This window comes from Colias croceus, chromosome 3 (assembly GCF_905220415.1).
Source record: "Colias croceus chromosome 3, ilColCroc2.1".
Classification (NCBI taxonomy): domain Eukaryota; kingdom Metazoa; phylum Arthropoda; class Insecta; order Lepidoptera; family Pieridae; genus Colias; species Colias croceus.
Genome location: NC_059539.1, coordinates 608,888 through 634,482, shown reverse-complemented (window position 1 = coordinate 634,482; position 25,595 = coordinate 608,888). Strand labels below are relative to the sequence as shown.

The 25,595-nt window shown below is 34.5% G+C and overlaps 2 protein-coding genes across 2 annotated transcripts in view; one reads left to right on the top strand and one right to left on the bottom strand.

The window, feature by feature from the left end:
• LOC123705951 (laminin subunit alpha-2-like) overlaps nucleotides 1–23,812 on the bottom strand; it is a 29,723-nt gene extending 5,911 nt beyond the window's left edge. The window contains exons 1-10 of the mRNA XM_045655072.1: nucleotides 23,809–23,812; nucleotides 19,864–20,032; nucleotides 19,214–19,379; nucleotides 4,732–4,986; nucleotides 3,363–3,524; nucleotides 2,832–3,005; nucleotides 1,937–2,042; nucleotides 1,412–1,614; nucleotides 955–1,101; nucleotides 420–527 (exon numbers count right to left, since the gene is read on the bottom strand). Coding sequence (XP_045511028.1) covers nucleotides 420–527; nucleotides 955–1,101; nucleotides 1,412–1,614; nucleotides 1,937–2,042; nucleotides 2,832–3,005; nucleotides 3,363–3,524; nucleotides 4,732–4,986; nucleotides 19,214–19,379; nucleotides 19,864–20,032; nucleotides 23,809–23,812 — 1,494 coding nt within the window. The remainder of the gene's footprint in view (nucleotides 1–419; nucleotides 528–954; nucleotides 1,102–1,411; nucleotides 1,615–1,936; nucleotides 2,043–2,831; nucleotides 3,006–3,362; nucleotides 3,525–4,731; nucleotides 4,987–19,213; nucleotides 19,380–19,863; nucleotides 20,033–23,808) is intronic.
• Nucleotides 7,553–11,195, top strand: LOC123706064. Its single transcript, XM_045655200.1, has 2 exons — nucleotides 7,553–7,748; nucleotides 10,534–11,195. The coding sequence occupies exons 1-2, from the start codon at nucleotides 7,585–7,587 to the stop codon at nucleotides 10,706–10,708; spliced, it is 339 nt and encodes a 112-aa protein (XP_045511156.1). The 5' UTR covers nucleotides 7,553–7,584; the 3' UTR covers nucleotides 10,709–11,195.
• Nucleotides 23,813–25,595: the final 1,783 nt, after the last annotated feature.

Genomic DNA, 25,595 nt, shown 5'->3' with positions numbered 1-25,595 from the left:
TAATTATGATTTGTCATAAAACAATGAATCATTCTTTATTACAATCTAAACAAACTACTTCAATATGGTCTCTCATTATTGCGATTAACGTATGACTCATTGCGATAAAGACCTATCTGTTGAAGAAAAAAACTGAGCAGTCAAAAAATACTACCAATATGATGATATCATCAAGCATATTAAATTTTAAATTTACTGAGTTAAATAAATAACTATAAATTATAACATTTATTTTTAAAAAATATAGTACTTACATAGTTTTTAAAAATATACAAATAATTATTTTTCCGCAATTGGTTTCGAAACCCTATTAAAAGTAGTAGTACTATCATCATAGATTTAGATAATTAAGCACTATATACAAAATTCACCAAAGCATGTGTTTAGAGCCATTCTTAAATCTATGTCCACATACAAACCTCATAAGTAATCAGATAAGGCTTTCCCTGCTCATCCACTGAAGGCTCCAGGGTCTCGTTGAGCGCTGCGTCACTGATGAGCCACGCCTCTCCCATAGGCAACACCACCTTTCCTCCAGAAACAAAATTATTCAGTTATTACTTTTATATTCAGTCACTTTGAAAATAATGGAAAGGAACCTCGCTTATGTCTTATTTCTATTGTTGTGTTATAATTTGTAACCATCGATGCTTTAATAGAATTTTTGAACATACCACGTTTAATACCAAAATAATAACTTATTACTGTCTACAATATTCATCGTGTGTTCTGTTTAGTTCTTAATATTTTTGATATAATATATTCTGTCATGATGATTGTTCCTTTAACTCATCGTGGAGCATAGGGCCTCAGTAAACTCTTTCCAGTCACGTCGATTTTGGGCTTGTGCTTTGACTTCTTGCCACGACAGGCCGGTCATTCTGTCATACCTTTCCTTAATAATATTAGCAATAATATCAATGTTCTTAAGTCTGGGGGTTAAAGAATACTCACGTCAGGGTGCATATGTGCTCTATGGTTCACGCGACACGTCTCAGCGAGATGGGAACAATAACATGGCAAGCATCCATCTGCTAAATCTGCGCTTAGACCGAAATATCCTGAAGCACATTCGTCACAACGTTCGCCTATTACGTTTGCCTGAAAAAATATTTCACACAAGATTGAAATAAATTTAAATTTCTGTACAGTTTCAAACCAAGTGTAGAAAGCATAACCATACAAAAGTATTTTTATAGTTATAGTTATGATTATGACATTAGACTTTGAGAGTGAGTTTGATTTTCACTTTATATTGTGGTGGAAAGCAAACACTCGGATGTATTCAGCTGTTTCAATTATAAATTATTTAATAAAAATTAAGCAACATGTGGGCATTTATAGAATTGTTTCTTAACCAAATTCAACGAGATCAAGCTTTATTTTTCTTTTTACTTTTAAATTTACTCACCTTACATTCACAAACGTCTTCACAAACTCTACTAGGATCCACAATGCCCCTGGGGTCGCACTTGCACGATGGCGTGGTGTCATCCACCACACAGTTTGGGAATACAGCGTTAATGTCTTCGCATGATTCGCACTTCGGACCTGAGAAGCCAGCGTGACAGGTGCAGAGGACACGCTGCTGCTGTTTGTCCCAGTTACATGATCCTGAAAAATATAAAGAAGCTTGTTTGATCGAGACTTTTTACTTTTTTTTTAATCATGAGAAAATTTCGTTCCAGTCATAGAACCATCTCCTATTCATAACAGTTTATCAAATAGCAAAAGATTCAATGCGTTTTGACGACATAGGTATATGACCCGACCGATTCTATGTAAAAATAAGTTTTCACCTAAAAATTTATAAATATTGTTCTGAAATAAGACTTCTATGATATCAGACGTTGGTATTCCAAAGTTACAGTAAGCTGAAAGAACTTGCTACACTTAAAAAATATGTTTTGTTTGCTTTTAAAATGAACATCCTTACCATCAGAACCTTCAGGATCGCAGTCACACGGCACGCAAGGTCCGTCAGGGAGCGCGTTATAAAAGCCAACCAAGCATCGATCACAAAGTGGCCCAGCGCGATTATCCTGAAAACCACAGTAAAAACTTAAGAGTTTAATTATTTTTAACTACAACTAAATCGCCATCATATAATAATCAGAACTGGATAAAATTTATTTGGTCATATTATACCGGAAGGCACCAAATTTCAAAAAAAAGAACATCAAAATCAGTTCACCCAGTCGAAAGTTCTGAGATAACAAACCAAAAAGGAATACAGGTTCTTAACCTCCTCTGTTTTTAGAGTCGGTGGAAAAGCTCATGTTCAAGGATTAAATTGCAAATCTAAATATTGTCCAAAAGATAATATCAGACTATGAATCGTCTAGTTTTAATGATATATGAATGATATTGTCACTGATAGATAGCGAGCGAAAAGGTTGAGTCATAAAATGATAACAGACACCAGTAAAGGTCAGAAAGTTAGTCACTGCCTTTAAATAAGAAGATAGAGATTTTTTTGGTAAAGTAAGATTTTTATAAAATAATAATTGAATGACGTATGCTATGGGTATGCAAACATCGGAACTTTGTAGAAATTCAGCCTTGATGATACTTTGTACAATAAAGCTATTGATTTAATTTTAAAATCAGTTTCCTTTTAATACATTATAATTAAGGTTTAAATAATTCTATATTCTCATTTAAAACTTAGAGCTAATTATTAAAGCAATTGCAACGCTAGTGAATATTACGATTTTTTGCCGGCCTTTGAGAGATGTGTATACTCTTTTTTGAAGGTATACATATCGTATACGATATAGGCAAGCTGTATACTATATGCATGCTTTTGACAGTTTCTTAAACCAACTCACAGTACAATTAACACACAGCACATCTCCGGTATCATCGAACGCGCACTCCCCCCGCTCCCCGCAGGAGCAGTCCCCAGAGGGGGCACAGGGCCGGTGCGGCTGCCACTTGGAGCCGGAGCAGCAGCGCTGGCAGTGCCCTCCGCAAGTGCCGTGGAGACAGTCGCATTTTGCTCCCTGGAATGGGGAATGGCATTTAAAATGTATTATGGAAGGATGTAGGATTTAGGAAGAAAGGATTGGTGGAGTGATTTGACCAACTTAATTAGCAATGATACATTACGTTGCGTTGATAGGGAGGGATATTTCCCCACTAATTAGCTTTCTACAACATTTTTGTAACAATGATGCTACTCTACAGATGTACATTCTAGTATTTAAAAAATTTAAAAGAGTCTTGTTTAACAAAACTTATTGGAAAAGTTGCCTAATTTGATAAATTTTGTATCATAGTCATCAGTTCCCTGCCAGTATAGCAGTCATGTTGCTCTGATCGATATGCGCTTAATAATATTGCTCTATAATTTTACCAACCTTATCGTTAACATTGCAATGACTAGCATGTCCGTGGCAGAGACATCTCGCGGCCAGCGTCAGTTCCCTGACAGTGTAGTAGTTATGCGGTAATGCATGCGTTGCTCTGAATGATATGCGCACGCGCCGCACCGTTACTCCTTCCCCGATTGCTACGTGCATCTGTAATAAGATTTAATTGGAATTTAATTTATTCTGGATTAAAAAAGTAATTTTCTCAAAACTCAATAATTATTGTAGTCATATCTAATTTTGAAATTATGTTTATTTTGCAAAGTAGAGCTGTGGTTTCTATATTGTAAATATTTTCCCCGGTACAATATTTTATAATTTAAAATTTTGTTGCACAAAAAATTATTCATAAATATTTGAAAAGCCCGACTAATTTTTCTCTTGACTCATTTTTTTTTATAATTTTCATAACAATTTGTTCGTCTATGTTTGCGTTGAATAATTTTTAACCAGCAAACAACATACAACTGTAAAATAATACCTTCTTTGAGAATTACTTCTATCTATTAAAAAACCACTGTTCTGTGAAAAAACCGCGGATGCGTAGTTTTAAAGATTTAAGCCTAATAGGGATATAGAGATAAAGGGACAGAGAAAGCGACTTTGGTTTATAAATTATACTATGTAGTAATTGACTCATAATAATAATAATTTATTGCTTCTATACGTGTATATAGCTATAATAATAGTTAGTTCAACATTATATTTTGATTATAAATTGTGTGCAAACATGTAGTTTGCGAAAGTGCGAACAAAGCTACTTTTATTCTTATCATCGCTTATCTGGTTATATTGTATTTGTTGTGATAGCCGATAGGTATGAGTAACATATGAGTTGTTTTAACAAGTGTTTATTGAATTCTAAGTATTGATCTATTTTGTAATGAATATCCCCATACAGGTAGCGCGCAAGAGCAACTTTTATCTCCGCAACTATTTTGTCTCTCCCATCAACTCTATGGGCTAGTAAGAAAGTGCGCGCATGTAGCGACGTAACTTCCTATAGAGTTGATGGGAGAGACAAAATAGTTGCGGAGACAAAAGTTGCTCTTGCGTGTTAGCTCACATACGATTATCCTGCTAAGATCTAGGATAAAGAGAACTTTTATCTTCAGTCTTTAATTAAATACTTATTACTTAAATAATTAGTGGAAAATGCTTTTATAGATTGAAATCCTATATTTAATTCTTCATAATTATAATTTTTAAGCATTATACAATCTAAAATTCTCAACTTTTTTTTTGTTTATCATTGCGATGAAATCGTAGATCCCACTACCTATTTTACCTCACACTACACAAAATTTTACAAGATCGGTTAGCTCATTCACACCAACAAACATACACAAAAAATTACCTCTCCATTCTCCACAGGTTTAGGATTCGCAAACTGCGTGGAACAGGACACTTTTTCTTTTCCCTTTTGCGCTCGGACCTTCCTCCGTTTCCTCTCTGGTCGGAGGTCCCAGAGCTTCTTGCAGTGGTCCCTATCTCCAAACGCTCGGAGCAGGCGCCAGTCATCTGCTGCTTCTGTAGGGGACACTTCGAGAGACCAGGCTAAAGGTCGCGGTGACGGTCCCGACTTTATTATCACGTGCAGTAGCTCCATTTTCTGGAAAATTATGTGTGGTAGGTCAAATTGACGTTTATGTAGAGAGTTATAGTTGTTCGTGGCAATAATAGGCATGTACATAAATGCGTACATTGGTTCTTGAACTAGTTCAAAAAGAGGAAATCAATTCAGTCAATTTCATAAATTGGAATAAAAATATTCACAAGTAATATTATGACAAATAATAATCTATTTACCTACCGTTAAACTAATTACACAAAATGGTATATATGTGTAATTATGTGTAATGGTATGTGTACAGACATATACATACCATTTTGTGTAATTAGTTTAACAGTAAATAGATTATTATTTTTCGGGCTTATCATCCTCATCAATTAAAAGCACCCTAAGCAATTAAAAGGCAATAGAGTAAGTGCAAGAAAATAGCAAAGCACAGCTTTGTTAAAACTTAATCGGTGCTGTAATTATATTTAATAATGTATTCATTTTTTGTACAGTACAATACCGGCTATGTCTTGTGTGAAAGGCGTCGGTCGCCTCTAGCAAAGGTACCTAATTAAGGCGATCGTCGATTTCAAATTGTATTGTGTTATGTATTATTGTATTACTAAGTAAACTATTTTCATTTATTTATTAAAACATGCTGATCAAATGTATTGAATTCATGTGACTTATAATACTACCACTTGACTACATTACACATTTCAATTAGATGAATTAATCGGCTCTATTCTATGCAGATACAGATAAAAACCAAACACAGAAAGTACACAATTATTATAACTCAATGTACACACAACTGGTGGTCTTATCACGTGCCATGATTTACATGACAGACAGATACTTATAAAATTTTATCTCTAGCTTAGATTGTTGTGAAGGAAAATGTAATAGGTCTACCTTCTCTATAAACTTAATTATACCTACGTAGAAAATAAACAGTGAAATTTTTCATGATGGAAAAATTGTTGACGCGAGAGTTTCTGAAATTCTGTATCCTAAAAACTAAATATGTATTTCAATATCTCTTTACTTAAATTCTGTTAATTTTCTTTCCTTTCTATATGTGCTTGTAATTTTCAATAATTATATTTTGTTGTTTTACAGTTCTATTAGATGTACCTAATATTGCAATATTTATTACATGCATATGATGGAGAATAGAGTTAAACACATTTAAGGTGATCTATTGACACTAACTCATTATTAGTAATGTTATTTATTTAGTTCTACTTCCAAATTCTGAACTTCTTTGAATTGGCTGACTAGCAACATAAATTATTAATAATGAGATTTATTTGCTTCAGTCCTAGAATCTAGTTGATTCTGAGTATATTAGCGCTTGGTAAATCCTTTTAAAATCCAACAATCCAGTACTGAGACATTGCTTCGCTTTCAACCATTAAAAGCGCAAACAAAGGACTGGGCAGGAATTAGTCAGGCATGTGTCGCCTATTAGCGTCACAGGATAGATCGTATGGTAATTGTTTGTTTTTGCACCTATTAGGTACTTCGTGGGAAAACAAATATAGAAACATGTTTGGTGTCCAAGAGTGTTGTCATAGAAACGATCTGGTCTGAGGAATGTGTTACCTACTTCACGCTAGTTCTTTCGTTTTTCAACTTTTATAAGACGACCAGATGATATTATAATGCGATAACTTCAAATTACTTTATGGTTATTTTATTACTATAAAATTAGTGAAACAAAATATAGTTACTAGTTATAATTACTGGGCAAAGAAGTGGCAAAACCGTTTTAATGAGATAAATGTTTACCAAACGCAAAAGAAAAAATTAGCAGTCTTGCAAAAATGCTTTAATTCAAACGATGGCCCAAGAAATCACCACGTTCCCATGCATCAACAGCATTTCAATTTGAGCATTCTTCATAATAAATCACGTGCAAGTATCTCCTTATGGGTGGAACAAAAACAGTCGCGGAAGGTTCGCGTGCCGAGCCTTCGTTAGTTCCACCATACATGGCGCATCTTATGTAACGTTGTTGATCATTTTTTGTCATCTCGTTAGGGCTTTTCAATGTGTCTTAGTTTGGTTGTACCGTTTTTGAAGTTTATGACGTGCACTATCTGCTCGGTAGTGATTAAGGTTTCATTGAGATTGATGGTTTATAAAAATGGAGTGAATGATGTTACAATAGTTTTGTTACTCGTAGTGATCTACTTGTTCTACTTTTACAACCGTTATATTCTTCTTCTCTTAATTTTTGATACAACCTACTTTAGGAATTAATGTCACTGGAATACCATTTCGTCCAAGTTCAAGGAAAAAAAACCATGCTAATAACATGTACTATACATTAAATTTATAAAAACATTTTGATTGGCCAAGTGTTTGAAATGTTGTATCACAGCTGAAGAAATCCAAAGATCATTCATTATCCAGATGGTAAAAAAAAACTTATCAGATATTTCCTGTAAAGAAACTACTTTTTCATTACAGTAGGATTGCTCATCGGTCATTAAAACATCATAAAATCTATTTATAACAAAGAATGTTTCCCCGACAGTTCTGAACGAATTGATCAAGCGTTGCTTATCAGATAACCGTTATCATCGATAGCTGGCTCCAGTACTTCACGGCTCTCTGAGCGTGTTTGTTGTGACTGGTGTCATGTCGAAGCCGGGGCCCAGTATACCGTCAGTGAGGGTGGAACCGAACACCTTTTACAGGCAGAGCCAGGGCGCGAAGACAGTGGATTTTGTGTATGTGAACTCGGCGTATGTGGGGAGCGTTGATGACGTCAACCAGAGTCGTCTGCAACAGCCTCCCACTACGTAAGTGCTTGTGTGTGTGTGTGGATTTGCTGGAGTTGCTGGACACAAGAGAAAAGATATTATGTGTGCGGATATTTAGATGAATGTCAATTGAGATGGTCCTAAACTAGAATATATTGTGGTCACTCTACATTTTTTGTGGTAGATATTGTTTATTTAATGTTATGATGAGCATTTGGAATATCTACAAATTCTCATGTTAAAAAAATCTAATATTATTTGTAAAGAATTTGAGAAATGTCGTTCATTATTATAATATGTAGTTTGTTTTCTTAGGAAACTAACCCCCGTTCCGTTTAATTTGTCATAAGTATGCTGATATAAAATGATATAAAAACATTGGTTCCATTTACTGTATAGGTAGAGTCCTCAGACTTGAACACAATTTCAACAATTTATTATTAAATCGTATAAAATATATTAGGTTAGTGACGTGTTAATTGCTTGATCGATTTATTGTAAATTAATCATAGTTTGATAAAATAAAAACATTAAGATAAACTGTTAGTTTTGACGATATCACAAAACGAACGAACAAGATTGTGTGAAATTTATTAAAATCTCAAATGTCATGGCAACTCTAGTGATAAGTCCCGATTTCGCCCAGATAAAATGCATATAAACAACATATTATTGTATTAGATTTATGTAGAGCTAAAGCTGGTCTGCATGTTATCTTCCATTCTCAAACCGACATGTCGAAGAATCAAAAGTACGACGACATGTGTCATCCGCCAACCCACACTTGGCCAGCGTAGTGGATTATGGCCTGTACCCTCATACTCCTATGTATGTGTACCACCGGCCTCCGCCCGTGTCCCAGCAGTGAAAACATATAATATGGACTGATGATGATGATCTTAAAATTACATACCTAATAGTCATTCCTAACATCACGCGTGAACGCTTTGACCGATAATAAATATCAGAAGAAGGCTTCTAGAAAAACAAAAATACAGAAAGCTTCACACGTTTGACAGTTTGCGTTATAAAACAAAGCTATTCACCATAAGATTATCAATAACTTTAAACTCTAGTTTATCTCGCGAGATATTTATCTTGTCAGAAGATTGAGAACTGTCTAAAGTCCAAACAATTAACATCGAGTTGGTTTTTTGCACTTTGCATTATATTTTGATAGTTTCCCTTCTTGATTTATCCATAATAAGCTGTCAAATTGTAAACCAACCTACAAAGTTCAGTTAGTTACAGTTGTAAAAATCTGTTTGGTTGGATTGTTCTTTCCCAAGTCTATAAGTTCTATGCTATTTTTGCTACAGCAATAATTGCTTATAGCAATCTATCAGGACATGATGGTACGGGTAACTTGATTATAGACATAATTACTACACCAACATGCCGATTATATTCCTACGAAAAAAGCTCTATTGATGTTGTTAAGTGCAAAATTTCTGTTAAAAGGTGAACATGAACAAGGATACAACTGAGAACTTCTTGTTTGAAGTTTGAGTAAATATACGTCGTTAACTTTACTACATTACACAATTTAAATATTACGTTTTTATTAAAATTTAAGACATTTTCGTGTTTTATCAAAACTTTGTCAATAAAATATAGGTACCCCTAAATTATTTCGTTTAATCATCAATAATTATGTACTTTATATTTTATAAGTAACTAGCTTAACGCCCGCGGCTTCGCCCGCTTTGTCTAAAACCTAATAAATTATATACTAAAACCTTCCTCTTGAATCACTATATCTATTAAAAAAACTGCATCAAAATCCGTTGCGTAGTTTTAAAGATTTGAGCATATAAAGGGACATAGGGACAGAGAAAGCGACTTTGTTTTGTACTATGTAGTACTTTGTATTGTTGCTTCTTGATAAAATAATAGAATTTTAGACTGTAAAGAAAAGAAAATAATTTGGTTAGTGATTTTATTGAAAAATGTAAAAAAAAATGTTATAGTGAATTTATTTAAATTATTCAATTGTGTATAAAAAATGTATTTGTATAAAATTGGTTCTGGCGTTTTAGGGAAACTCCTGAAGACATAATATCAGTTATGTTTTTACAATGCATTCAGCTTATCTTATCCTTCTACTTGACTTACTATTGTTTCTCGTCGTTTCTTTGATTGTATTCATATAGATGTACATTGTACATACATCTAGTTTTACTTTTTTATGCAGTAAAGATATTTAAAGATTAACGTTATTTGACTTTAGATAAAATTTTAACTGTGATTGCGTGGACTATTCTAGGACAGCAATATTTATTTATTTATTTATTCTTCATTGTATAGTAAGGAAATACAAAATGAAGACAACACAAAATAAAAGAATTATTACAAATATTTTTTTTAGTGACGAGAATCGAACCCACAGCCTCTGACATAGAGTAATTCAGAATACTGTAAGTACTATAAATATACAGGTACCAAAAATCATATCGTAAATTTTAATTGCAGCAATAACTATTACAAAAACTAGGTATTAATTTAAATAATGAAAATTGTAAAATATCTTGATCCCAGCTTCATGGAATTCGGTTTGCAATAGGCTCTACAATTTTGCTCTCACACTCATTTTTTACGACCATTTCACCACCATTCTTCCTAACTGTTTTGTCACTGTGTAGATTTATCAATAAAAATGCCCTTGAGCGCGGGGACCGAATCGAGAAATTCCCTTACGAAAAAATGTCACGCTCCCCACTCCGACGGGCGGAGGTGTGGCTTGAAGGCATAGCATGCAATAGCTTTACCGCGGCAGTCCCCGAGTGCCACACGTCTTTTTTTTATTAATTATAATTAATTCCAGGGTAATCCGAGAACAATACTGGGCGTGCTCGAAATGGCCGTTCGGTCAGCGAGTGCTGGCCATCACTGTCGGAGTCCTGCTTGGCGCTGTTATCAGCCTCACCGTGTATGTGGTCCTCAATGGAGAGGATAAGGATATAGTCAACATCCTTAGGACTATACCTGCACCAGATTAAGGAGTGACGTCTTATGGTGTATACTATAGGGGTCTATTTACCTAAAAGAGATGATTATTCTGTATAGGGTTGTTTATGTTTATAGCTGATGTAATTGTTAATATTATGTTTAAGTAAAGGATAGTTTGTAATGGTTTAAAGGTGTGATTTTTAGTGATGGAAAAACAACGACTATTTTTTTTATGTGAAAGAAGGCAAACGAGCATGTGGATCGCTGATGGTAATACCACAGCCCATAGGCATCTTCAGACGTGTCCGAAGATTTGTTGCCGACTTTTTAAGGTGGAAAATTATTGTTTATTTTACTGTATTGTATAATTTTATAACGTTACGTGCTTTTAAAGTTAAATGAACATGGTTTCAAGAAATCTAAGTTTATCAATACAACGAATAGACATTAATTCGCCTTTTGATTTATGCCAATAAATTTAACTTTTGAGCATTTAGTACTTGTTCCAAAACTATTCGAAGTCATGGTATTTAGGTGTGATATGAACCCCAAAATAACATCAATATAAACTTCATGATTTTAATTGCAAATAAAACATTTTCTAACAAAATCAAATTCACAGGCTAGTAGCATTTGACATTATTTTACAAATATATCTCAAAGATTAGAGCACGTCACAAGATAATTTTTCAGGAAATTTTCAGGTGTGTAGTTACGAGATAATACTTTCCGACAGCTGATAATAAAACAAAAACAAACATATAGCAAAAATATAATAAACCTATCATCGAGCATTGTGATAAAATTTATCTTTCAATTGAAATTGTTGACCATCACGTTGATTTGTGTGATACTGTTTATATTTTTAAGTGTCAATTTATGACTTTTGTTGAGCCCCGCGGTTTCACCCGCGTGGCTCAGCTCCTGTTGGTCTTAGCGTGATGAAATATAGCCTATCGCCTTCCTCGATAAATGAACTTTATAACACCGAAAGAATTTTTCTAATCGGACCAGTAGTTCCCGAGATTAGCGCGTTCAAACAAACAAACAAACTCTTCAGCTTTATAATATTAGTTTAGATTAAGGCCGGCTACTCAGGTACCTGCTGCAGGGGCAATATTGGAACAATCTCGGTTGCACGGCGCGGCGGTCAAAGCAATTTCAGTTTTTCTCTAAATTGCCCCTGCTTGCCTATACACATCACAACTAAGGAGCCAAATTAAGAGTGCAATACCAATATTGCCCCTGCCAGGTGAGTAGCCGGTTTTACATGAGTTTCGAAATTTTACACACAATTTATGAACGTTTGTGTGTATTAATTATACTGGTTTCAGTAAGATTCAAGATAAAGAATAATATGAATATACATTATACATGTAATCTATAATAATAATATCTTGATACCTAACAATGTATACTGTAATTATATACCTATATATTAAAAAGAAAAATAACAACAGCGTTTTTGTATAGAGTTTTATAATGTTAATCAAATTAACAAGCTATGTCGGAATAAATTATGCTTATGCGATTATGACAACGATTTATCTATATTGTTATATAAGGTGTTATTTGTAAATAAATATACGAAATATCTTTCTAAGTTTACTTTATTTAAACTCCCTTACCAACCCTCTACAAAAAAGCGTGTGCCGCACACGTGTCAGAAATGAAACCTTTGGCAAGAATCAAAGATACCAAAATCATCGCCTTGCTCCAGGACGTGACGGAATCTTGAAATTTTACTCTCAACTCGCCTAAAGTAGTTTCCCTTTAAAAATAGTGCAATGAAATGGACCCAGCTAGGCATTGATTTCCCGCTTGACAACTTTTAGTACTAGATCCCACCGAACAATTACTTCGTTCATAGTTTTTTTGATGAAACCAAAATTTTATGTATAATATTTATAATAAGGAGAATATAATATATCGACTAGGTTGCCAGTCAGGCCGCAAGCATGTTAAATTAAATTTTTTCACTTCGATTTTTTGGAAAAAAAATTCATAGTCTACATCACGGCAAATTACATAAAGATTCTAAAAAACCACGGTTGCCGTTTTTCATCTGGCCGCAACCCCTTCGCAGCCTGGTGCAAACAGGTATGAATTCAATCCATTTATACGTTACACGTTCATAACGCACATTTGTGAATCATATATCAAATTAAAGCTGTTTTTTTTTTCTTTTAATTATCATATATGGTTGCCTTATTAAATCCAGTCGCAAATAAGGGTTGCTGGCTGATAAAGATGAAAATTAATTAAAAATGCTGGCGGCCAAATTTTGACTGGAATCTAGTCGATATAATATATTCTCCATATTATAAATATACATAAAATTTTTGTTTCATCAAAAAAACTATGATCGAAGTAATTCTGCAGTGGGATCTTAGACTATTATAATCACAAAAATGATTCGCAAAATACGTATCTATAGATAATAAAACATGATTTTAATAAAAGTGACGCTAAGTAAATTTATTAATTATCGTAATGCGGAACTAAATTCAATAATTATATAAAACGTTTCTTGTTACAGAACAACTGTTTGATACAATTTTTTATCAATAGTTAAAAAATAGTGTGCAGTAGTTTCCGCTACCAAAAACACTAAAACAAACATTTTCCTTACACTTGTTAAGCTGACATTTTTACAACAGTGATAAAACCTAAGCAATTAAAACTTTGATTTAACCAAACATTTGCTCATTTTTGTTTGCCAGCCTTGTCACAATTCGGACCATCAAGTGATGTTTACCCAAATTTTAAATTGCGTAAATAATTGAGGGTAAAAATGCATTATGGAGTGACATTAATGACCCAGTGACTTAGTAGTTAGTAGTTATTCTGCCCCAGAGGAATCCTATAGAAATCATTCCTATCGCAGGAGGCTATTGTGTGCTGAATTAATTATTCAATCCGAGTCTTTATTATAATTATTTTAATAAAAAAAAGATGAATGATTATCAAGACGTGTCTTGTTTCAATGGCACAATCTGGTACTAGATTGCGCTACTTTTCTAAAACAAGCTTACTTAGTTTGTCTGCAGATGGCGCGGGCGTCACGTGAAATGGTTTAGCAATATTTAATTTTAATATTATATAGAAATCCGTTCAGCATACGTAGTATATTATTATTAGTCTGTGGTTCAGCTAATAAGCTTTACTTTACTCAAAATATTGAGTTAAGCGTGAGTTACATTATAAATCCTTATTTTACAGCGTAGAGATGATAGACTTAAAATAATCGAACAGAATATATCGAATCAGCAATCGAATATCGCTCTCACAATTGAAACACATTGGAATCTAAAATCAAAAAATTATATAGCGCATCAAAACAACCTAAAAAGCATAATTACGAATATCTTTTTAACAAAGTTTGTACTTAATACTTAAAAGTTATACCGTCTGGCGAGGCCAAAAGGCTAATGGAAACAGATTTGTAAAATTAATTTTCTCTCCAAAGTACTCAGAACTTCAACAAATCACTTTCAATGTTGGAACGCAACATTAGACATACAATCAAACAAACATTACCTGGACAGAACTTTCTCACCTGACATTTTAACATTTCGTCATTATTACGAGAGTAATAAAGATCAAAATGATTAATGAAAACCTCGGGTTTTGTAAGCCGGCATTTTTCAACGAGATACCGATCTTAATTTGCTTTTTGGTGTTTTAAACAAAAAGATTAAGGCGCTCGTAAAAGCTGCCCTTTTCAGCTAATTGCAAGGGTATGATAGGTTTTGCAACGTGTGAAGCAATATAATAAAAAATAAGTGAAAAGTGTTGGAGCAATGTTGAAATTTTAATAAAATGCTATTTTAAAATCATAAACTAAGTAGATAATGTTCACAACTACTTCCGCTCTCTCATTATTTGAAAAAAAAGACATGCTTACCTTTATTTTTGCTCCATCACCTTTCTGCTGCAATTTTAAATCAGTCCAATTGTTTCAGACTTTAGCTAAAATAAAAAGACAGTACAGTGTGAACAACCCTTTTTCTGGTGAAGTAAAAAAATTCCCATTTATCCGTATCGTTCCTGCATCATGGACATAGCTAATAAGCGATCATATCGCAACTTGATGCACCATTTGCTCCGACCATTGTTCATCGAACACTATTGTATATTACCTACACCTCTTATTTCTTATTTTTAAAACATGATAAGAAGTGCGTGAAGTTTTGCGCTGCTACTCTACATAGACCTAGAGTATATTTTTTATCCTATGTCACACTGTATTTTTTTACATTCTCGAAGTAAATTAGGTAAACCGAGGTTTGTTTATTTGTGCCTCGAACTAAATTTATGTTTAGTGGGCATAATTTGTAGAGGAACATGTGTGAAAAAATATATTTGCCAAAATTAAATAAAAATACATTGTTAAGTTTTGAAATACCTCTTCTTATTAGCTTTGCCCAGCGGTTTCAATAATGGTTAAAAACTATCGTCACCTGTAAGTTATTAGCTTACTATTGTTTACTACCACATACAGAATATATAATGTTGTAACCTTGTTCGATTCTAAAGTTTAGTCGTGAAAGCATTAGACACAGACTACTACTAGTAATATTAGTAGATATGGATCCTACAAATACAAATACACATCGCGATCGTCGTAAACTAAAGTTTTTACTTGTTTACGCCGTCAAGTAACTTACTTTTTAATAGGGTTAAAATACAACTAGATCAAATCCGTTATCGCCAGTCTATTAAGATAGAGCGTGCGCTATGGATCTTATCTGTGTAATATATCGGTTGCGCCGGCGCATGTGTGCACACACGTCGAGATTTTTTGAGATAATCCCAAAATATTATGTTTTATCTTATGAAAATTTTATTTGTTATGAAAGGTAGGTAATAGGTATTTATCAATATTTTAAAATTGATAGAGTTGAAAAATTAGAGCTTAAGATTGTGTAAAAAAATCAGATAATGTAGGATCAGGAACATTTAATTATTTATTAAATAGTTAACTAGCGTAAAAATATTTTAAAACTGTGTTTCGATATTGTCTTCTTCTGAAATATTCTAGAGCTTTACGTAAAACTAATTTCTGTAGAGTTAGTTATGGAGTAATTCGACATTTCATATTATGTTGGTAGGTAGACACGTACTTAGATAAATACACCTTTGGGCTTCCCTTTATTGCATATAACTTATATTTCCGATTTTTTTTTCAATAAGTGGCCCAAAAGACTCTCTAAATCGTTTCTAATCATAACATGGACCCCAACGCGTGTCCTGCCATAATAGACCATTGTATAAATGATTGCTACAAATCCTTAGATAACCAGCGACCATTCATTATTTTTTATACACTCATACACAAAGGAAAAGGTCCGTCCACTTAAGTATTGATAACTGAATGTTTAAGACGACAATAGGTAAATTCAAAATATTTGACCTCCCGTGGTAGTGATTTGTTGAGGTTTGATAGCCAGGGTGGGATTCTGGGGTTATGGCTACCTTGTTAATAGGATTGTATATTATACTAGCTGCTCCGCGCGGTTTCACCCCCGTGGCTCCTCTCCTGTTGGTCGTAGCGTGATTATATATAGCCTTTCCTTGATAAATGAGCTATCTAACACCGAAAGAATTTTTCAAATCGGACCAGAAGTTCCCGAGATTAGTGTGTTCAAACAAACAAACAACAAACTCTTCAGCTTTATAACATTAGTATAGATGTATCATTATTGTTCTTTCAGAGAAGTTTTAAGAATATGCTGATGAGATTCGGCTTTAATCTGATATAGAGATAGGTCATGACGTGGAATATATTATGTTAATTTATAGTTTATCCTTTTAGTCTAGTCTATACAAAATCAATTAATTTTATTCATTGAGATAATATTACTATGGAGGAGACACCACGAACAAAATCTGTGCGCCATTTTTTTGCTCAAACAAATAAAAAATGAGCGTGCAGTTACGCCATATGGCGTATGTTGAGCGGAACATAAGTGATGTAGGCGGTGTTGTCTCCATATGTATATCTCAATGATTTTATTCCGAATTTTCTGTGCATTCTACAGTGCTCACGAAAACTAATTTACACAACGTTAAACAATGTTGCTACGATTTTTATAAAAGGCGACAAATAATTCTACAAAATGCGTACTTTGCTAATTAAAACGAAATACGAGACGGAATCAAAGCTCTCTTGCTTGTAACACAACGTTATTTGTTTGTAAAGATATTATTGTTAAGCTAAAAATGCCATGAAAAACGTGTTATCCGGCCTCAAATGCAATTCAAGCGTTTAAGTGATTCATCACATTTTGACACTCCAAGAAATTTGTTCGAACAAAAACAACCAGCTTCATTAAAAGCACTATCTCAATCAGAACTATTTAAGGCCTATAATTACTGCAATAAGACGCCAAATGGTCGCCATTTTTCACGGCGGCATTTCGTTAATTAGAAGCTGTAGACTTGAATACCTGAGGGAAGAGAAATTGCTCTTTACATTTTTCCAATTTTATCTCGGATTTTGCAACGTCGATAATTTGTTGCGTTTTAAGTACTGTGTTATGGATGGTTTTAAATAGCTCTGGTTCTTTTTCATTCCTTTTACAGATAAAAGATAATAATTAATTTGAGTTTTGTTTTTAACCGACTTCAAAAAAAGGAGGAGGTTATCAATTCGGCCGGTATGTTTTTTTTTTTTACGTATGTACACCCATTACTCCGAGGTTTCTGAACAGATTTACGTGTTTCTTTTTTTGTTCGATGCGGGATGGGACCAATTATTGTCCCATAAAAATTTTATTCGGATAGGCCCAGTAGTTTTTATTTTATGGGCATTTTTGCAAGTGCAAGTTTGAAGTCGGTTGTTTTTAACGCAATTATCACTTGTAATTAATTGTGTTGAATATTTCGACGTAATAAATTCCTTTAAAAATAATAAACACTTCAATATATCTTCGCGCTATAAAAAGCTAAGTAATTGTATTATAGAAGTTAATTATAAACGTTATGAGAGGGTGCCATATAAAGCAAAGTAGTTACATTATTTTGCCTTTTGCAATAAGTAAGTACCAAATAAAATGTTGCAAACACTTCAAAGTATTTCTTGTCCTGATGGCGATAAAAAATCGAATTAAATCTCTTTTAAATAAAAATAAATACTAAGTACGTTTTTTTTGCTATAAACATAGTAGAGTGTATTCTTATACAATAGGTACTATTTTTACCAATTAGGTACAATAGGCACAAAGTAAACTTGCAAATATCTAACGTCATATTTCTTTTCCCAATAATATCACTATCTTTGTTTAACCCAAAACCTTTTTTAAATCTTCGTGTACAATAAAACAAAAAGAATTAAAATGTCAATCAATCAAAGACATTCTAATACTCACTCTAAAATATATGCATTTAATCGAATTCCTTTATAAAAGTAAAAGCCCAGTATAAAACTGGATAAAGTTAATGATTAACAAATCATAATAGTGACAAGTCACGACTAGGTTTTAGTAGGTTAAGCCGCATAAGAAATAACTTCTACAGTCTACGACAAAGATTCTCAAAGTAAACAATTTTACTCACACTAATTTAGTTGCAGCAGGCGCTATTTCATAAATAGTATATACTATCCAAGTATTATCTAGCATAGGTAATTTATAATTTGTTAATAACCACAACAGACCAATTACTAAGGCTCCGTGCAGACAGAGAGCGTTCTGCGTTCCGCGTTCTGCGTTCTGCGTTCCGCGTTCTTTGTGATGCGAAGGATCTATAGCGTAGCGCCGCGGTCTGACTGCGTTCTGTGTGCGCCGGCGCTATAGATTCTTCGCATCAAAAAGAACGCGGAACGCAGAACGCGGAACGCAGAACGCAGAACGCGGAACGCAGAACGCTCTCTGTCTGCACGGAGCCTAAATAATTAATACTACTGATAAATTGTTTTAATAACTATTAACTTCTGCTTGACAGCTGATGACGCTATCAACGAAAAAATATTATAACTCATCATCAGATTTAAATCAGAGATTATAAGAGCGAATCACCTGGAAGTTCAAGATAGAATTCTGTAATTTATATATCAAAAAATTGATGCACAAATATTTGTCATTTGGTGTATATTACCTAATAGTTTGAGCACCACTGATTTCCATGCTTCCCGCAGACAGTGCGTGGGCGCGTCTGGTCCGTACATATTGATTAACGAACACATAAAATACTTAATACTAATTTGTTTTGAATTTCAACGAGTTGTATGCTAATTTAATTATGTGATTACAGATTTTAGATGTGAAAATTGAAATCCCACCCCGCTTTATGAGCATTTGAAATAAACCAATAAGATGGAAGTAACCAAGCAAAAGGATTAATAAAAACTAGTTCATGTAGAATGTAAAGAATATACGACTAACTCTATCTAGCGTCTGAGCAATAGGTCATGATGGAAATAAATTTCAAATTTTCTAAAAAATTATCTCAACGATAAATCACATTGTTTTTTCTATTGCAAGTAATAGCAGGTGAAGACGAAGCTTAACTGCCTATAATAATCTTTAAATTCGACTGACATTTGTACTTACATCAGGCAGTGTAGCTACAAACTCCACATGCCGGTACTCCTCGCCAGCAGCCAGGGTGGGAGTCTGCCACCAGGTCGCAGGGTCTCCATCGATCGCCAGGCTCGCTGGGTGCTGACGAGAGGCAGATCCTTCAGGGCCCTCGCACACGTCGCATGCTATGCCGCGTCTAGATATATTTGGTGATAGAATAAATTAATGACACTTTATACGTATTTTATTATGCAGTTATACCTTTATTTTTAAATAAAAACACAACATAATATATACTTTTCTGTAAATACGAGTTTAAGAAAGTCTATAATTTTAGTGTACAAAAAGCGTTATATAAGAATTTTTGTGCTTAAAATGGTGGCTCTCTTTTCTCCAAAATACGCACTTTCCGCAAAAATATGTTTAGTTTCGAAGCTTTCTAATAATTGAATTTACCGTTCCTAGTTTTCATAGTAGATAAACCTTTTTACAAATACCTAGTTGCATTAATCTTTTTACAAATTGTGAATATTCAAGTTTAGTTTCGAAGCTTTCGAAGCTTTCATAGAAGATAATATTATAATTTTCACAATTACATAGTTGCATAGAAAATTTTTGCAAATCAAAAACACTATTTACATACATAGTACATCTTTCTACAACTAGATGGCGCTACTCACTTGCCCGGCGTCTCCCTACAGAACTCCTCCTCGCCCCGCTCCCCGCAGGTCCCGTTGGCCACCACACTGCAGTAGGGGGCGACATCTACCGGCGCGGGCAGCAGGCCCTCGCTGGCCACTGCTGTCTCGCTCAGCGTGGTGCTGCTGAGCCGGTCGAGGAGCGCGCGGCCTGGTGTAGGAAATTAATTTAAAAACGGGCACAATAAATACGAATCAATATCAATAAAACAAAAAATTATTGATCTAGTGTTGTGTAAAATATTCAGTTTATTTCATAATATAAATATTACCTATATTTTTTCAAAATCTTTTTCGCAATTTAGAGAATAATGTAGGTAAGATCTTAATAAATGTTTCTTTATCAAAGTACGCAAGTAATTTTCGATCTAACAATACCCAAACTTTATAATATAAAACACCATTTGCACAGTCTCCTTTAACATCTACGATTCTATCACCTAAAGTACATCACAGGCAATATAACACCATACTGTACAGTTATTTGAATTGGAGCAGATATCCCTAAGTGAAGATGCACCTTTATACGTGCAATAAGGACGTATAAATCTGAAGCTTTATGATCCACAACACTGCGGATTGCTCGCAGGAAAGCTAATTGTATTTATTACTTCCATTATTGGTTCACCTAGGCATTGAAGTAGCTGAATATAGATTTAAGTGCCTGGAATGTATATTGAATTTGAATTAAATAAATATATTGTTTACATATTGCATTTCCTAGATGAAAAACTCAGCTCGTAAGTAAGTAAATTGAAGAGATAGAGTAGTAGTAATATTATGGAGAGTTGGTATAATATGACAAAACTAATGTAAACTGAAACATATAAGGCGCTATGTTTGTACCTAGATAATGGATAACTTATTAACTATAAAGCTAGGAAGAAACGTTTTGGAAAATTAAACTAAACATTAAAATAGAGAAATGCATGGAAAAGCTGGGATAAACTAACATAAAATTTATTTTGTTTTTATACAACATTTTAGTAACTTATGTAGATTATCACCATAAATGCATATTTGTATGCAGTTCTTGTTAACAAACGTGTGTAATTGAAACCTCATTTTTTGAAGTCGGTTAAAAAGCGATTTAAAGAGTGTAGAACAAATCTGGTTGTATGTAAGTCGGAAGCAGGTGGGCGATAACTCATAAAGGACCATCTGTTGTTTTTGTCTTTTTTTATTTTTCTTATACCAAAGGATTTTATTGGACTTGTGTAGGGGAATAGTGATTAAAGTTAATGAAATGTGGTTTTGTATGCAGTAATAAAAGGAATATTATGGTTGTTATTGACTAGTACGATGCCCGCGACTTTGTCTGAATTAAAGGACATTCTAATGAATTGTTATCGAAATAAGGCAAATATTACATAGGTACCTATTTAGTTATAATAATATACTAGAACTGTGTACATTTTTAAAAAGTGTTTTATTGTACCCAAAACTATGTCAATAATAAAAAAAACCCGCCCAAATTTAAAATCTCATGTTCTACAAAAACGACCCATTAAAAATTACACGTAATTTCGTGAATTTCAACAACAAAATGTAATTATATGTATCAATCAAGGAGTAACGGAGCGCTGCCGGGGGTCCTGCCTCCGACCGCCCTCCTCCGACGCTGACATGCAATTAAAATCATAATGACTCAATATAGCTCCACTAGCGCCCCTAGCGGTGTTTTTAATAACTAGCAGTTCGAATTAACGGTCGACTTATAGATTAACTTTTAAAAGAGAGAAATGTAACAAATTATACGTCTAATCAATGTCAGTTCAGATATTATTTTGTCTTGTTTTTATCACGACGTAGGTAAACACGTTCTTTAAAAAGTAAGAAAGTGTTGGTAGCAAATTTAATAATCCATACTTATATTATAAATGCGAAAGTAACTCTGTCTGTCTGTCTGTTACTCAATCACGCCTAAACCATTGAACCAATTTTCATGACATTTGGTATGGAGATATTTTGATACCCGAGAAAGGACATAGGCTACTTTTTATCCCGGGAAAATGATGCAATCCCGGAAATCCCACGGGAACGGGAATTATGCGGGTTATTCTTTGGATGCGCGGGCGAAGTCGCGGGCGGAATCCTAGTTTAAAATAAATTGACGACTCTTGTCATGATATAGTCATAGGTTATTTAACGCGTTTTAAATCGAACAGTGTCAAATTACAACTCGATGATTGGTCAAACTTTTATAAATTATGATAATGTAGTGCGACATGACACCAGTCGTTTGACGTGTCGTTAACCACAAATCAATCTAAAGAAATTCTATCATGGGACAAAAATAAAGTGCAGTGAAATGCTTGCGGTTTGACAGGTTCGTTGAAATATATTCTATACTTAGTAGGTAGACAGGCTGAAATGTACCTAAAGCTTATTTTAGTATGAACTAGCTTCCGCCCACGACTTTGTACGTGCATCCCCGTTTTTCCCCGTTCCCGCAAGAATTTCGGGAAATCCATTCTTAGGGGACGCCTACATTATGACATCTACCTGCATGCCAAATTTCAGCCCGATACGTCCAGTGGTTTGGGCTGTGCGTTGATAGATCACTATATCAGTCACCTTTGAGTTTTATATATATATAATATAGATGATTATACTTACGTCGTTAAAGCTTTTAAATAAACATTTTAACCAGTTGTAGCTCTAGCTAATTATAGTTCTGACTTTTCCAAAAAATACAATAAAATATTATCTTTGGAATACTAATAACGTGAAAAATCTTGATTTGCGATGATTTTCAAGAACTATGTTGAACAGAGTTCTCTTTTTAATTATACCAATAAATCTTTTCCTATAACATTTTAAAACAAAATCACTGAATTTTTACGAAAGCTTTAAGCTTATACTTTTTAATGTGAAATTTATATTGTAAAAAAATGTTTTAACTGATTCAAGTCGACAATAATTTACCATACTTGCAAGTCTACACTTTTACCAACTATTGTTAAAAACACAGTGAATATCTTTTCAAAGCTTTAACAGTTTACATACATAGGTACATACCACGGCGCTACTTGCGGTTAGACCACACACCTAGCTTGTTACTTATAGTTAGTATTCTAGCTTTTATGTACATGCTCAATTCCTTTAAAACAATGTGAGTTTACGATGTAAGAATTTTTTTGTTTTTCTTTGTGAGAAAATATTAAACTGTTATCTCTACGACTGTAGTCTCTAATTTTTCTTGTTTAAATTAAAACTAGATTCAGTCACTAGTTTTGTGTTATGTTAATTAAAAAAAATTGTTATTTTGACTAAAATACTCTTTATGACTAATATGCTTGTAAGAAAATTCAAATTCTACAAATAATTGCTACGGAAGTTTTTTTTTTGTTGAAACTACAGTTTCCTATATTTTCTGCGATTCCGGGCCTATTTAAGATGTCAGCCTCATGTAGAAGTGAACTCTGTTACCTTAGTAACAAATAACATTTCCAATTGCACGTCCAGATGCTGTGATGTGCCAAGTCGGGTCCAAATGATCCGTTTATCCGTTTTCCTATAAAGACTCGTAAAGTTAGCAAATTGATTTTCATAAACAAAATATGAACATATACTCAATTTAGTCATCGTATTTTTAATGTATATTAATATCATAAAACTCCGACTTGTAAGAAAAATTGTTTTTGTATTATTTTTTCTTTAAGAAAATATAGATTTTGGTCTTATTACAATATTTTCCTTCACTCATGTGCACATGTATCTAATCACATATAAAACAAAAATCGTACTTCCATTTCCGTACACTTTTAGTTTATTTTTATTATATTTGAATAACTATCTACTTCTTTCAGTAGGCAATTACTAAAGATAATGACCTCTCAAACGCAAGGGGAGGCGTCACGTGTAAACAATAGTTAATAGTTCTAAGCTCAGTAGAGGAAGTGTTCACTAAACATCACCACTTACGCATTTTAAAGGAAATGTTTGGTTTACAGGGACGTACTGGAATAATTAATTTGGGGCCCGAGATAACAGGCCCCACATTATCTATTTACTTACTTACTCACTTACTCCTGTGGCGCTGAAACCCCGAAGTGGGTCTTGGCCTCCGAGACGAGAACTCTCCACCTTCCCCGGTCCTGAGCGGTCACTTGCCAGTTTTCACTGGCTTGAATCGCACTCAGGTCCCTCTCCACTTGATCGCGCCAGCGATACTTGGGTCGACCCACCGGCCGACGGCCCGAGGGACGGCCCAAGTATGCTCTCTTCAGACCTCGCTCCTCACCCATTCGCTCTACATGACCAAACCAACGCAGGCGATGCGCTTTTATTTCCCCAAGTATATTTGGCTCGGCCATGAGTTTTTCTAATTCGGCATTCTTCCGGATTCTCCAACTTCCATCCTCTTGTCTGATAGGACCAAAGATCTTCCTAAGAAGCTTTCGTTCTGTGACTAAAAGGTTACGCTCTTCGTTCTGGGTTAGGGTCCAGGCTTCACAACCATAGGTAAGTATTGGTCTTATAACCGTTTTGTATATCCGCAGTTTGGTTTTTTTACTTAGAAGCCTGGACACGAGGACTTTATGCAAGGCTGCACCACACTTGAGGGTATTTTGTATGCGGATTTTAATTTCTTCCTCTCTAGTGTGTGCATCCGTTATCGTGCAACCCAGATATCTGAAGCTAGCTACTCCCGTGTACGTCGTATCTCCAACCTGTAGGTTTTGGCGTTGAGTTCGTGTGTCCCTATAGCGCTTCATATGGAGATATTCCGTTTTTTTTCCGTTTATTTTTAGTCCGACCTTTTCAGCTTCTTGTTTTAAGGTCTCAGCGGCTTTACCCACTTCGTCACGGTTTTCACCAAGCAATGCGAGGTCGTCAGCATATCCAATCACCAAATGCTTTCCATTTAGTAACACTCCGCAGTCCAACGCAAGCATTTTCCGCAGGATATATTCCAGTACCAAATTGAATAGCACAGGCGACAGAGAATCGCCTTGTTTTAATCCGGTGAACACCGCAAACTCTTCTGTTAGTTCTTTGCCCACCCTCACTCGCATGTTACTGTCTCCAATAGCTGTTTTAATTAAGTCCACCAGTTTGGCTGGAATTCCAAGTTCCTTTAAAATTGCAAACAGGGCGCCCCTATCAATACTGTCGTAAGCCTTCTCGAAATCCACAAATAGCGCGTGCATGCTCAGAGCGTATTCCCACCTCTTTTCCATGATCTGTTTGAGCAGGAAAATCTGGTCGATCGTACTTCGGTTTCGACGAAACCCACACTGATAATCACTGAGGATTTTTTCCGCGTAGGGTTCCAGTCTATCCAGCAATATGTACGACAGGATTTTATATGCTGTTGGCAACAGAGCAATTCCGCGGTAGTTGCTACATTTCCTCTTGCTACCTTTTTTATGCACTGGGCAGATGATCCCTGTATTCCAATCTTTTGGCTGTATATGTTCCTCCCATATTCTTCTAAGGACTTCGTACAACTTGGATTGAATCACCGCCCCACCTTGCTTCCATATTTCGGAAGGCACGCCGTCAATACCTGGTGCTTTGTTATTTTTGAGCCGCATGATTGCTTTGTGCACTTCTTCAAATGTGGGAGTGGGTATGTCTTCCTTGTTGTCTTCGGTCACCCTGGTAATTTCAACTTGAGGGGGTGGGCAATTAAGTAGGTTCTGGAAATACTCTCGCCAAGCTATCTTGATGTCGTCTTTATCAGTGATGAGGTCACCATTTTCGTC